General features: G+C 33.2%; 1 protein-coding gene across 4 annotated transcripts in view; it reads left to right on the forward strand.

Moving 5' to 3' along the window:
* Positions 1–14,213, forward strand: part of KIF20B (kinesin family member 20B) — an 81,531-nt gene that overhangs the window by 30,572 nt on the left and 36,746 nt on the right. For 2 of the 4 annotated variants that reach the window (XM_032432483.1, XM_032432484.1), the window contains exons 14-19: positions 22–161; positions 898–1,036; positions 1,956–2,184; positions 3,141–3,193; positions 9,175–9,328; positions 12,785–14,021. In XM_032432483.1, the coding sequence (XP_032288374.1) occupies positions 22–161; positions 898–1,036; positions 1,956–2,184; positions 3,141–3,193; positions 9,175–9,328; positions 12,785–14,021 (1,952 nt within the window). The remainder of the gene's footprint in view (positions 1–21; positions 162–897; positions 1,037–1,955; positions 2,185–3,140; positions 3,194–9,174; positions 9,329–12,784; positions 14,022–14,213) is intronic. The other 2 variants (XM_032432485.1, XM_032432487.1) reach the window with 1 other exon arrangement.

The following is a 14,213-nucleotide window of genomic DNA, read 5'->3' on the forward strand; positions in this document are numbered from 1 at the left end:
ATTTTAATATTTATGTTTTAGAAACTGTTGGATTTAATCGAAGACTTGAAAAAAAAACTGATAAATGAAAGAAAAGAAAAGTTAACATTGGAATTTAAAATTCGTGATGAAGTTACACAGGAGTTTACTCAGTATTTAGCTCAACGGGAAGCTGACTTTAAGTAAGTTATTTCTTTCATGTCCTAGTAGAAATTGAGAATTTTATTTGTTCAGAATTCTTAAAAGTTACTTACTTATATTAAGTGGCTTCTGAATTCTGACCTTTCTGTGGGCTTGAAAGTAACTTGCTAATCCTCACAGTGATTCAGAGTTGTACATGAATGATTTAAAATCTGCTTTTAATTTATAATGTACTTAATCTTAGAAATTTATTTTTATTATTTTATTTATTTTTTTTCATCATGATAAGTGTACTCTTTAATCCCCATCACCCATATGACCCCATCCCCCCACACACTTCCCCTCTGGTAACCATCAGTTTGTTCTCTGCTTAAGAGTCTGTTTCTTGGTTTGTCTCTCTTTATTCCCTTTGCTCATTTGTTTTGTTTCTTAAATTCCACATATGAGTGAGATCATATGGTATTTGTCTTTCTTTGACTTACTTTGCTTAGCATTATAATCCCTAGCTCCATCCATGTTGTTGTAAATGGCAATATTTCATTTCTTTTTATGGTTGAATAATATTCCATTGTGTATATATATATATACACACATGTATATATACACACAAACATCTTTATGCATTTGTCTATTGATGGACACTTGGGCTGCTTCTGTAGTTTGGCTATTGTAAATAATGCTGCAGTATACATAGGGGTGCATGTATCCTTAGTCTTGGAAATTAAAAAAAACACAAAGTGTTGCTTTTTCTTAATGGGATTAATTTGTGTTATGAAGGGAAACTCTCCTTCAGGAACGAGAGATACTTGAGGAAAATGCTGAATGTCGTTTGGCTATCTTCAAGGATTTGGTTGGTAAATGTGACACTCAAGAAGAACCAGTGAATGAAGATTGTGCCTTGAAAGTTGAAACCAAAGTATGTTAACTGAAATGTTAGGTAGTGATGTTTTTGGTGCCAGCATGTAGTGTACCACATCAATAATGAAAAAACATTAACATACTTTAGAATTAAACAACTTACTATGTAGCTTTATTAAGCATGCTTTGCTAGGAATTTAAGCACAATTAGTTTAAATATAGGTATTAGAGTAGAAAAAATTATGTGTTATGTTTATATCTCATTTTGGTGTTGCTTTTGAGTCATTGTATTGATTATAGGTAGGTAGGTTCCTTTTAGTCTGATTATGGGATGCCTCTCTTGGATTTGTGTTAAACAGTTTCAAAGGGACCTAAGAGTCCCTTATACTGCTCTGATTAAAGCAAAAGCATTATGTGTAAAAAGGATTGCTCTTGTTGGCTGACTGACCATTCCCCGCTGTTGAGGAAACATTATCCTTTTCTGCTGCTTCCACTGAAATTGATATCTTTTGGGGGTTGTTTGATTTTGTTTTGCTTTTTTAATTACTCAGTTTAGGGGCCTGGGATGGTGATTTCCTGGCTCTTGCTGTCAAATCATCTTTATGTGTCCCAGACATGGTTTGGCTCTTGGACTGAGTTGTGATAATGGAGGTTTGTTTCCTCAGCTGTCCCAACAGAGACTTAGGAGACATATAAGTGAAAGTGTACCTGAACTGATGTCATAATTGTTCTATAGTGACTTACAGCTTATGACTTTTTTTTAAATGGAACTATGTCTCACATTCTGTAAAACAGAAAATGAGTAATGGAACATAGCTTTTTTATAATTGGAGATACTTTAATATACTTTATTGAAAAACATTTTAAGTTGTGGATTTTTTGCTACGTGTTCTTAAAACTGTCTAAATCAGATAGTACCACATTGTAAGAGTGAAAGCCACTGTTAACATTAGGCATGTGGTTTTTGCTATTTTTAGGAAGCACATAATTATGTAGGAATTGAAGATATTATTGAATCTCTTCAAGATGATGTCACTGATATTAAGAAACAGGCTGAAATTGCTCACTTATATATTGCATCTCTTGCTGACCCCCAGGAAGCTATTGCTTGTTTAGAAATAAAGTTTAATCAAGTTAAAGCTGAATTAGCTAAAACCAAAGAAGAATTAATCAAAACCCAGGAAGAATTAAAAAAGAGAGAAAATGGTAAGTAGATGTATTTTATCCATATTTAGATGTTACAAATGCATAAAAAGATAGTTGGTGAGTATAAGAGATATATGCAGCTTATTTACCATAGTGACAGGAAGATTCTTTGATCTAGGTAACATATTTAAAATTTAACATTTTAGTGACTTTATAGTAATTTACTATTAAAAAATTTTTTTGCCTTCATTTACTTTCAGACTAATATTAGTAGAAAATGGACTTCTCAAAAAACAAAAACAAAAACAAAAAAACCCAAACCAAAGAACAACCACCACCAAACTAAGCATTAGTTTTATCAGCAAATTAAGAAATCTTACAGGAAATTGTAATGCTGTGAATTTTATTCTTCTGTATTTTTTATGAATTGTCATAGTGTAGTAGATTCTGCTCTGGGCTTGTAAGTTTGGCATAAAGTGACTCCTGTGGAGTGGTCTTAAGTTTGTTGGTGCTCCATTCCAGCTCAGAGCTATATATGTGTGTGTGTGTGTGTGTGTGTGTATATATGTATATATATATATATATTTAATTTATATATGTTTATATATATATATTTAATTTATATATATTTATAATGTCCTATCTGGTTTTTAAAAGTGTTAGGTGAAATATTCTGCCCTTTTCTGTGTGAAACAAAATGGGTAGAAAATAGCAGGTAAGAGGTATCTCTTCATAATTAAGTGGACTAGAAAGGTACTATTTTCCTCTCTTCTCTGAAATTATACCAGAAATTTTTTTACAATTTAGTGTATGTCACTCATTTTTACCCTGCATGGGATGTTGAATGTGGCTTTTTCAGAAACATTGCCCTCTGGGGGTAGAATTAGTAGCTGAATGCTGTGTGCTTCTAGTGCTGTCAAAATCATTTTTCCCAAATGTAACACGTTTCATGATTATTCAGTGATACATTTTTTTAGACGCTTAGTTATTTATTTTCAATATTCTTATTTTTTCAGAATCGGAAATTAATTTAAATTCATTGGTTCAAGAGCTTGAGAAATCTAATAAGGTAATACTTCAAGTTTTATTTTGTCTTGATAAGGAACTTAATAATTAAGCAATTGAAGGAACATGAATTATGACAAGGTACATTTATTTTAAAAATAATTTTAAAAAAAGTAATAAATGAATTGATAAAAAATTGAAAATTGTAAGTTTTCAGTGATAGCCACTGGAAAGTTTCTTCAGTCTTTCCAGAAGATATTTATTTATATATAGGGAACATACACATCTTTTAAAAAGTTTACACAAATTAGGAGCGCTTGGATAGCTTAGTTGGTTAAGCGTCTGACTCTTGATTTCGGCTCAGGTCTTGATCTCAGGGTCATGAGTTCAAGTCTTGCATTGGGCTCCATGCTGGCCATAGAACCTACTTAAAAAAAGGTTTACACATGGTGATTAACATAACATAATAATAAAAAAATATATATATAATAATAATAAAATAAAGGTTTACACAAATGGGATTAGTTAGTTTTGTGTCTTGTTTTCTTCCCTCAAAAGATGTCTTGGAGGTAATTCTACATTAGCACATAGAGATGTGTGTTATTCTTTCACTAGGTGAATAGTGTTGATTGATGCATTTAAATGGTATTTATTTCATCTAAAATTACTTTTAAAGTATGGGATATGGCTTGAGCAATGTGCAGCATTGAATTCTGAAGATCTTTGGCACTTTGATCAGATAATTTATTCCAAATGCTTATAGATGGATTTGACATTGATAGGTTTAAATATGAAATTATAAATATACGTGGAGGTAAAGTGAATTTAGAACTCTAAACTTGCTATTTTTTCTGACCTTCTCTGGCATGGGTCTTCTTCTTCATTTTTTTTATGGATTTTTATTTATTTATTTGACAGAGAGAGAGAGCACAAGCAGGGTGAGCAGGAGAGGGAGAAGCAGGCTTCCTGCTGAGCAGGGAGCCTGATGTGGGGCTCGCTCCCAGGACCCTGGGATCATGACCTGAGCCGAAGGCAGACGCTTAACGACTGAGCCACCCAGGTGCCCCTGGCATGGGTCTTCTTACATCAGTTTACATTTATACTTCTCAAGAGCTAAATATTTTAAGATATGACAGACATAAGTCAAGATCTTTGGTGTCTAATATCTAGCATTTAAAGAAGTAACCAAAATAATGTACTTAGCAGAAGACATTACAGCTACCTACTGTTTAGACAATTCCTAATCTTTTCCTTTATTTTTTTCTAGTTATAAAAATAGTAGATGCTAGCTATAAAAATTCAGTTATATTAAGTTATGTAAAATAGAAGATAAAAAAGCCCCCCATAATCTTCCTCCTGAATAAAAATAAGAGAAAACCAAGTTGGTTGGTAGCTTTTTTTAGAACTTTACCTTATACATATTTGTTTATTTGAGAGATTTTATTTATTTAAGAGACAGAGAGAGTGCACACGAGCAGGGGCGAGGGGCAGAGGGAGAAGGAGAATCTCAAGCAGACTCCCCACTGAGTGCAGAACCTGCCACAGGGCTCGATCCCAGGATGTTGAGATCATGACCTGAGCTGAAATTGAGAGTCGGACGCTTAACTGACTGAGCCACCCAGGCACCCCATATGTATTTATTTTTACAGAACACTTAACTATGTATTCTCTAAAATGCTTTACATATATTAACTCATTTAGATCTCAGAACAACTTTATGATGTAGAAACTGTTATTATTTTTTATTTTTACAGAGACATAAAGTAACTTGCCCAGGGTCGTACAACTAGAAGGTGGAAGAGTTAGGATTCGGACCTGGACAGTCTGATTCCAGATTCCTCTTACCCAATATACTATATTGCTTTTCTTCCCTTTATTTAAATAAACATACGTTATTTTTTAAACAAAAATAAGGTCATACTATGCATACTTACAGGTATTTTTATTTAGTCTTAAAATTTGAAGGAATTCTAAAATTGCATCAGACTTGCATTTTATCTATCCTAAAATATATTTATTAAACATTGCTATTTTTCTTCTTTCCAAAGAAAATACTTATGCAGAATCAAAGAATTCAAGAGTTGGTAGATATAATTGATCAAAAAGAGGATACAATCAACAAATTTCAGAACCTAAAATTTCATACAGAAAACATATTTGCAAGCATTGTAAGAATTTAACTTTGTCTGCCTTACAAATTACATTAAAAAGTCTATGTTTTAGTTCAAAATAAAATAATTTAAAATAGCTTATATAGCTAAGATTAATTTACTACGAATGTTGAATTGTTTATTTTGGTGTTGAATTTAGTTTACCTTTGTGCAAATCTGAGTTTTTGAGAACTTGCAAGAGGGCATTTGACCTCTTTGAACATAATACCCCACAAACTATGCTGGCAATGCTTTACATACATGAGAGAGAAGAATATGTAGCTCTTGGAAGTCTAAGCCTTAGCTAGTTGTAAGGGGAGCTCTGGGGCAAAAGGAACTTAATGTGCTCAGATATCTGCAGGTCATAAAGATTTCTGTCTCTATCTCTATCACTGTACCTATCTGTATTTCTGTGTCTCTGTATAGAAGTATAAATGAAATTCAGTGGAGTTAGGGTTTTTTTTGTTAGAGGCTTATTTTTATTAAATGCATTTTTTGCTAATGTTCATATGCTTAATGGCAAGGATATTTTATTTTAAAAATTGCATCATGTACTATGCCATGTAAAGTGTTTAAGGGTTTTAGAAGTACAAGTTTTGGTCATTTCATATTTAGTTTAGGAAAATCAGCCTGCCTTTTAATCCTTTTTTTTTTTTTAAACAATGGTTTTGGTTTTCCTTTATGTTTTTTATTGTAAACTCCAAAGATTATTGTTTGAATTAAAAAAGCAGAATATATAGACATAATAGGCTGAGTAAACTAATAGCTAAACCTCTCTGCTTTGTTTGAAGGTACTTTTGTCTTTTCTCTGACCAGATGAGACAAGATTGGTATCTTGTAAAAAGTGACTGTTAACTATCCTTTCTATCTTGACAGTCAAAGTCCAGTATCCACCAATATTCTCTGAAGCATCTCAGCATTAGGTGGGCTTTTGATACTACAGGGTTAAATAAGAAGCATCTAGAAGAGTAGCTTACCTTCTGTCTAATCTCTGGTAGCAGACCTCTATTTTGGTATTCTTTAGATGCATTATTTGGTCTATCTGACTTTTTTTTGTACCCAAACTGGAAGAGACACCCTTGTAATAAGGAGAAGAGCAAGGATAAGAAGCATCAAATGATTTGTTTCAGTAAAAAACACTTGTTGAATGTCTACTTGGTGCCAGGAACTGTGTCAGATTTTGAGAATTATATAGATGAATAAAAACTAGTCCCCTTAATGACTCCTCAGTAAGGGAGAGACCATGTAAACATAATGAAATGTGCAGTGGTAGTCAATATATACAAGAAGCTGAGAATAGGTGGAGGTTTAGGGAATACTTTCTGGGGGTGAAAATGATTAAGTTGAGCCATGAAAGATGATTAAAATATAGCCAGTTGAGGGGCGCCTGGTGGCTCAGTCGTTAAGCGTTTGCCATCGGCTCAGGTCATGAGCCTAGGGTCCTGGACCGAGCCCGCATCGGGCTCCCTGCTCAGCGGGAAGCCTGCTTCTCCCTCTTCCACTCCCCCTGCTTGTGTTCCCTCTCTCGCTGTGTCTCTCTCTGTCAAGTAAATAAATAAAATCTTAAAAAAAAATTTAGCCAGTTGAAAGTAGGGGGAAGGGGCAGTCCATAGCTGTGAGGGACAAGGAAATTAGACTGGCCTTCCAGGTATAAGATTCAGCATGCACAAAGTCATGGAAATGAGAAGCCTTTCAGTCAGTGTAGGAAAGCACAAGCATTGTTCAAGAGAAAGTTTGAAGCAAGGAAAGGTGAGAAGTGAGGCTGGGAACGGTGGGTTGGGGTAAGGTGGTTGAAGTCCTTAAATTCTGCATTAAAGAGTTTGGGTTTTATTCTGTAGGCAGTGAGAAGTCATTAATTTTAAAGAGAGGAGTAGCAAAATTGATTTTTTATTTTGAGTGATGTATTTGGAAATTTGGAGGATGGGATTGAGATGGAGTTAGACTGGAGGCATAGAGACCAGAAAAGCCTCTTGGAAGAGTCAGGTGATAGTTGATGACGACTTTGATTAAGGGTAGTTGGATAGTGGTGGTAGAGATTAAGAAGAGGATATTGACTGGTGAATTAAGGGGTGGTAAGACCTTTTGGGACTGGGGGCTTGAATTTTTACAGTATGAATTGCTGGGCTTTCAGACTCTTAGCACTTTTGTTTGGCTATTCAGCAAATGCTTTTGGTCTGATCACTTGATTTGGATTGTAAGTCTTGTTTGGTTTGGTGAAGGAAAATAAAAACAAGAAAAAAAAAAAGCCAGAGACATCACTCTGGCAACTACATCTTCGAAGAAAATTGTTGGAAATTTATGTTGGAATTATATTTATTTCTGTAGTATGTTTATATACCACAGTGTGTTAGTCATGTTTAAGTAATAGTAAAAAAGCAATTCAAATTAGCAATGTTCCTAATTTAATAGTCCTTGCCTGTAAATAGACTTTTTAGATAGGTTCTAGATTCTGTTACCAGTTAGGTTTAAACAGTATATGAAATTGTTCACATAAATACATAAACAAATGTAAATTGTTTGGAAGTTTGCAACTTAACCTGATGTGCTGATTAACTGTTGATCACTGTTCCAAAGCTTGTCTTGAAAGCATACTTCCTAATGATAAAAAAGTGTATTTTGAATGATGGTTCTTGATCCTTTTTCCAACCATACATACTCTCTAGGGTAGAAAAGATTCCTTTCAGTAACAGTTGTGGAGGATAGATTTTTTTTTGATGAAGTTGTATAATTTGAAGGAGGAAAAAAATGATCAGATCATTTTGAGAGGTCTAAGAGTGAGGGAAGAGACAACTTGAACCTCTCATGGAGTATTTGAAAACTCTTAGCCTCTGTCAGAGGTGTGATCTGTCTATTCCAGGATTTTGTTATTTCTCAGTGACACCAGGGGACTAATTGTGAGAGTGGAGGTTTTTCATCATGACATCCTTTGTTTGGGGATATCTAAAAACACTGCTTAAAAAAAAACTCATTACTTTATGATTTAAAAAAGGCATCTCATCGATATCTCCTGACTAAAATGTTTGATTTTATGATAGAAAATGGCATTTTGTTTTTTTCATACACTTTTTTTAATCCCTAAAATGGATTGCTACCAGCAGAAAGGATTTAAGTAATCTTTGCCTTTTAAAAAAATCCCTGGCTTTACTATACCTTTGATTACTTTATAGACTTGTCCTTAACTGCTGAGTTTCACCCTTGCTCTTTCTGGATAACAGTATATAGTATCTTTTTTTTCTGCTAGCCTTTTAGGAGGGATAGTATTTGCCTTAAAAAGTAAAAATCTAAGTGATTTTTATTGTTAGGTAAACTAGGAGCTCAGTTTTAAGGCTGTATGTAGACTGTATATTTTTAAATATACATAGGCTATAAGTTAAGGCCAAAACTATTTTTCTGGGAGCTGTTAAAAGTATAAAAAAAAATGCTTCTTATCTTTGAGAGGCTTTGGTAACAAAACAATTTTTGAGTTTCTAGAGTAGGACCTCAAGATTTTAAGTTCAAGTATCAACAATTTTGTCATGGTGTTTTGTATTTTTCTTTACAAAGCACATTTTGAATGTGACTGAGGGGTAAGTGTTTTAGGGTTCTCCAGTTATCCTCAAACTAGTCTCTAGCCCATTAATGATGAATTTGTTTTTAGGTATCAGGGTAAAACTATATGCTTAACTGACTTTAAGATAAGTGTTTTTGTTTTCCTTACTGAATGTACAAGTTAGTTAATATTACTCACTTGCCAGAGCCATCAGTTATTTTAGGGCGAGACTTAAGAAATAACTTAGAAAATGTTTCAACAAATTTGAAAATAAAATTTTCATGTTACACTACTGAAACATAATTTATATAGCTTTCACATTTCTTGTAGCTTTGTATATGTGAACTAATCTTTATTTTATTTTAGGATAAGGCTGGTACATTTTCTTTAATAATAAACAATAAATTGGCTTCTAATGAAGCCGTTAAAGTGCCTGAGGACGACAAAACCAAAACTGATTTGGGAAGAAAAAGAATAAATAAAAATGAACTTCAACTAGAAGAGCCACCAGCAAAGAAAGGTACTACTTCACTTGCCATCAGGAGGGCTTTAAGAAAGTTAATTCCTAAACCAGTAATGGGAAAAGTTGCAAATAGAAGAAAATTTACTTATCTAAGGAGAAAACCTGAGGAAATGTACATGTCACTGATTTTATGCTAACATGTTATAGACTGCCTGGCAGATGGGTGTATGTATTTACAGCTATCTTTTATTTTAGTAAAATATTTTTAGATACTGTGTTTTTATCATGTTTTGCATGCATATGATTCTTTTTACTTCTGTGCTTATGGTAGTTAAAACATCACTTCTATTTTCATAATTATAGTATCTTTTTGTGCCAAAAATCTCCCCACATTCTCTATTCCTTCTATAAAAGGACATCTGCCAGTAAGACTTTGAGCTGAACATTACAAAAGACATATGTGCTCAAGTTATTGTATTTACTATGGAATTACTAAAAAAGTAGGTACATGCTTACTATATAGTACATGTCCCTATTTATGTGGAAGAATAAATCAACTTTTATGTTCTCTCTAAGTTATTTGTTATTTCTTTTAGAAAACTGTTGTAGTATGATACTGGGAGTAGGGCTTTCTAAGAGAACGTTTAGAAACATTAGCTTTAGGAAGCTGACTAGCTGTTTCACCCTGAGAAAAAATGGGTAAGTTAAGTCTTAACTTTTGTTATTAGTAAAGCAAAATAAGTACTACCTGCCTCCTGAGGTTGTCAGGGATAAAAACAATGGGGTAATACACCAACATGATAAACACCTCATAGAGCCTCAGTAAAGTGAGTGTTTTCAGAAGTAGATGCCTTAGAGGATAATATAACCTTAGATATATAGTTTATGGGATGTACAGAGCTTGTGTGAGCTAATAGATCGAGACTAATGTGCATATGCCTTCTGTTATCCATTGCTACTGGGAGGACAACTTTGCTATGATTTTTTATAATATTGTTCCTTTCTCCCTTTCACTTTGGTCAGTGCCATAGAATAATTGAGAATGTAGGATTGGTAGGTCACTAGGAAGTAGACGTGGCCAGGAACAAGTGAAACACGCAGTGGGACTAATCCTAAAGGTAACCCATTCAACAACCCATAGTTGTTAGCTATAAATAATTTTGATGCAGGTAGATTTAAGTAAGTTTAGGTAACATGACGAAAGACTTTTTTTCTCCTTAAAGTCACAACCACTTTGACTATTTCTCAATTATTTGTGTTATTAGAGACTACAGGGATTACATAAGGTATCCTATGAAAACTGTAAGCTATAACCACCCTCCTCTCCTTTGCCTCATACTAAAAAGTCTCTAGAGTAAAATAAAATATGTGACTCCTGTAACCACCAGGGTAAGATCAGGGGTTGATAGTTTCATGGGATGCTTGTGTTCTCTTCCTAAAAGGGAATGCAAAACCATTTCCCCATGAAAGTGAATTTGCTTGTTTGAGGTCATTGTATCTGTACTTTGGGAAAGCTGGTAGCCATGTAAACAGTACGAGAAATCAGGCTTCAAAAAGCAGTAAAAGAGACAAACCAGAGACATGATACAGTCTGCTTACTTGTGATTTTTCAATCAAAACTGTAATGGTTATAACAAAACATAAGCAGTAGAAGTATAGGTTGAATGTAGTACACTGAATTAAAGTGTTAACTGCATTCTTGTTGTTTATGTTTAGTTTTTATAAGTTAACAGTAGATATTTAAGAGTTTTCCCATCTCTATCGCTGGACTAATACTTTAATTTTTTCCTGATAAGGCTGTCCTGAATATGTTCTATAAATCTTTTGTTATAAAACATTTAAAGTTTTCTGAAAGAATAGTATGATTATCTGAAAAAAAATTAGGTACAAAACAAATTAGTTTGATTTACCTTATTATGTAATTATCCTAGTTCTTGAAATATAGTAAAATTAAAAGAAGAACAATACTTGATCACAAAAGTTTTATTGAGCTTTCTGTATTCACTTCAGGGTTTAGGGACTATATCCATATGGTATGCATGACTCAAATCTCTTGACTCAGGTTAAATAGGATCCATTTGTGAGTTCTGAATTTCTGATTGTTGTCGTTTTAAACTTGCTTAGATCCCATTTCTCCTGATGAATGGTTCAGACAATTTTATAACTTGTTTTTTTAAAGAGTAAGAAGATTCTTTTTTTTAAAAACCATTTCTAAGTTATGAAAAAAATCCATCCTCATTTAGTTTTCCTAATTAGTCATTTCCACTGATGAAGTCATAGGTATAAAAATAGCATCATAAGTAGAGAATTACATTAAATGGAAAGTAGAACAGAAGTCTGAACCAGTGGAGAAGATGGGGTCATTCCACTTTGGGATGGCTTGCCACAACTTTGTAAAATGGTAGGAGACAATCTAATGGAAGAACGATATATTGGTTGAAGATTATTAAAAAAAAATCCTTAAGAGTGGGTGGGCAAGTTTGTTGTAAAAAAAAAAAAAAGGGTAAATCTTTAAGATTCCAGAGTAGCTGGAATCCTTAGAATAAATTACCAATCTTAAGGCAGTAAATTGGGAAAATGTAACTACAAACGTAAGAAAAGCTTCAAAAATACACTCATCAGCTTTGAAGAAAGTGAGGCTCTGCAATAAGGGTAATGCCATGTTTTCCCCACACTCTTTGAAGCAGAGGAGACAATGTAAGTTATAGATAATAAAACCTTGTTCATTGAGCTTTTAAAATTAGTCTGTATTAAAGAAAAGAGATTTTGGGATTGCACAATTAAAGCTGTCCAGGAGCATCTAGACAGTTGGGTGAAGGAAACGAATATGGATTGTATTTGAAAAATGAAAACTAATAAAGCTTGTTTTTGCATAAATACTATGGAAACTGAGATAGGTGATATTATTTTTGTTTTCCATTTGAGGAAGTGGTCATAGGGTTAAGGAGTTTGACAGTTATGTAGCTAGTGATGGGCGAGGCTGCATGAGAGTTCCCAGAATTTCAACCATTTTCCCCTAATTTTAGCTATGAAATTATAAGGTACTCAGTTTTCAAGTCATTCATTCAGTAGATCTGTAATATAATTGTGCTTTAAAATTATCTTTAGGATTTGGAATGTCTACCTTGGGGTGTCTCATGTGATTTCCTTCCCTCTGTCCCATATTATAATGGTAACAAAGATTTGTAGTAGATAATTGAAAGACTATTGAAAGTTATAAAAAGAAAATAGAAACAACTGATAATCCTACTCGGGTAGTTATCGTCAATTTTGGTGTACTTCCTTTGCTAACTCTTTCTGCATTGATTGAAGGAACTATGGTTTTTACATAAATGGGCAAATATAGGTGTATGTTTTGCAATCTGTTTTTTCTTTTTCACTCAGTGGCTTATTTTTGTTTTCATTAAAAGTTTGCTTCCATGTTTTTTTTTATGTTTAAATAGGGGCTTATATGGTAACTTTTTAGTTTTATTAAGGTTTACCAGATTAATAACAATTTTCTTATTTTTAAAGGACCTATACATGCTAGTCCAACTAAAACTGAAGATGAAAAGAAAAGTGAAGAAATGCAAAAGAGCATTTCAGAAGATGAGGGAGGCATTAGAATTTTACAAGAAAATAGTGAAGAGCTGAAAACATGTTTACTTACTACCGAAAATGAACTTAAAAATGAAAAGGAAGAAAAAGCAGAATTAAATAAAAAGATTGTTAGTTTGCAGCAGGAACTTTCTTTTTCTGAAAAAAAGAGTTTTACTTTAAGTATAGAGGTCCAACAAATTCAGTCAAATTATGATAATGCAATTTCTGAATTACATGTGCAGAGAACTATCAATCAAGAACAGGAGGAAAAGATTGTGAAATTGTCAAAGGAGATAGAAACTGCTAGGAACAACATCGCAAATAATGTTTCACAAATAAAATTAATGCAAGCAAAAATAGATGAACTACGAACGCTTGAATCAGTTTCTCAGATCTCAAACATAGATTTACTCAGTCTCAGGGATCTGTCAAGTGCTCAAGAGGATAATTTGCCGAATACACAGTTACACCTTTTAGAGAATGGTAATTTGGTAAGTAAGCAGGTAAAAGAATATCATACTCAAGAACTCAGTAGGGAAGGTTCTTTCCACTCTAGTATTGAAGCCATTTGGGAAGAATGTAAGGAAATTGTAAAGGCCTCTTCCAAAAAAAGTCATCAGCTCCAGGAACTAGAACAACAAATTGAAAAGTTACAGGCAGAATTAAAAGGTTGTATGGATGAAAACAATAGACTAAAAACAGAGGAAAAGGAGAATAAAAATCAAGGTGACCTACTAAAAGAAAAAGAAAATCTTATACAGCAGCTGAAACAAGAATTGCAAGAAAAAAACATTTCTCTTGATGTTCAAGTACAACACGTAGTTGAAGGGAAGAGAGCACTTTCAGAACTTACACAAGATGTTACTTGCTATAAGATGAAAATAAAGGAACTTGAAGCAATCTTAGAAACTCAAAAAGATGAATGCAGTCATTCAGCCAAATTAGAACAAGAACTTTTGGAAAAGGAATCTATCATCTTAAAGCTAGAAAGGAATCTGAAGGAATTTCAAGCAAATCTTCAGGATTCTATCAAAAACACCAAAGATTTAAGTGTAAGGGAAGTCAAATTGAAAGAAGAAGTCTCACAATTAACAAGAAATTTGCAAGATGCAAAGCATTCACTTCAGTTAAAGGAAGAAGAAAAGGAAAGCAACTGGCAAAAAGCAGAAAGGTAAGATAAATATTATTAAAATATTTTAAAATGTGCAAAGGGTTTATTTTATTGGTTTTCCTCTATGTAGCTTTTAAATAATTTAGGTGGGTATAACTTAATCTAGTATAGCATGTTTGAAGAGTAAAGAACTTGAACTTAGTTCAGGTAAACCTTTGGAACCAAAAGTTATATGCAAAAATCTGTTTATAA

This window comes from Phoca vitulina, unplaced genomic scaffold (assembly GCF_004348235.1).
Source record: "Phoca vitulina isolate PV1807 unplaced genomic scaffold, GSC_HSeal_1.0 scaffold48, whole genome shotgun sequence".
Taxonomy (NCBI): Eukaryota; Metazoa; Chordata; class Mammalia; order Carnivora; family Phocidae; genus Phoca; species Phoca vitulina.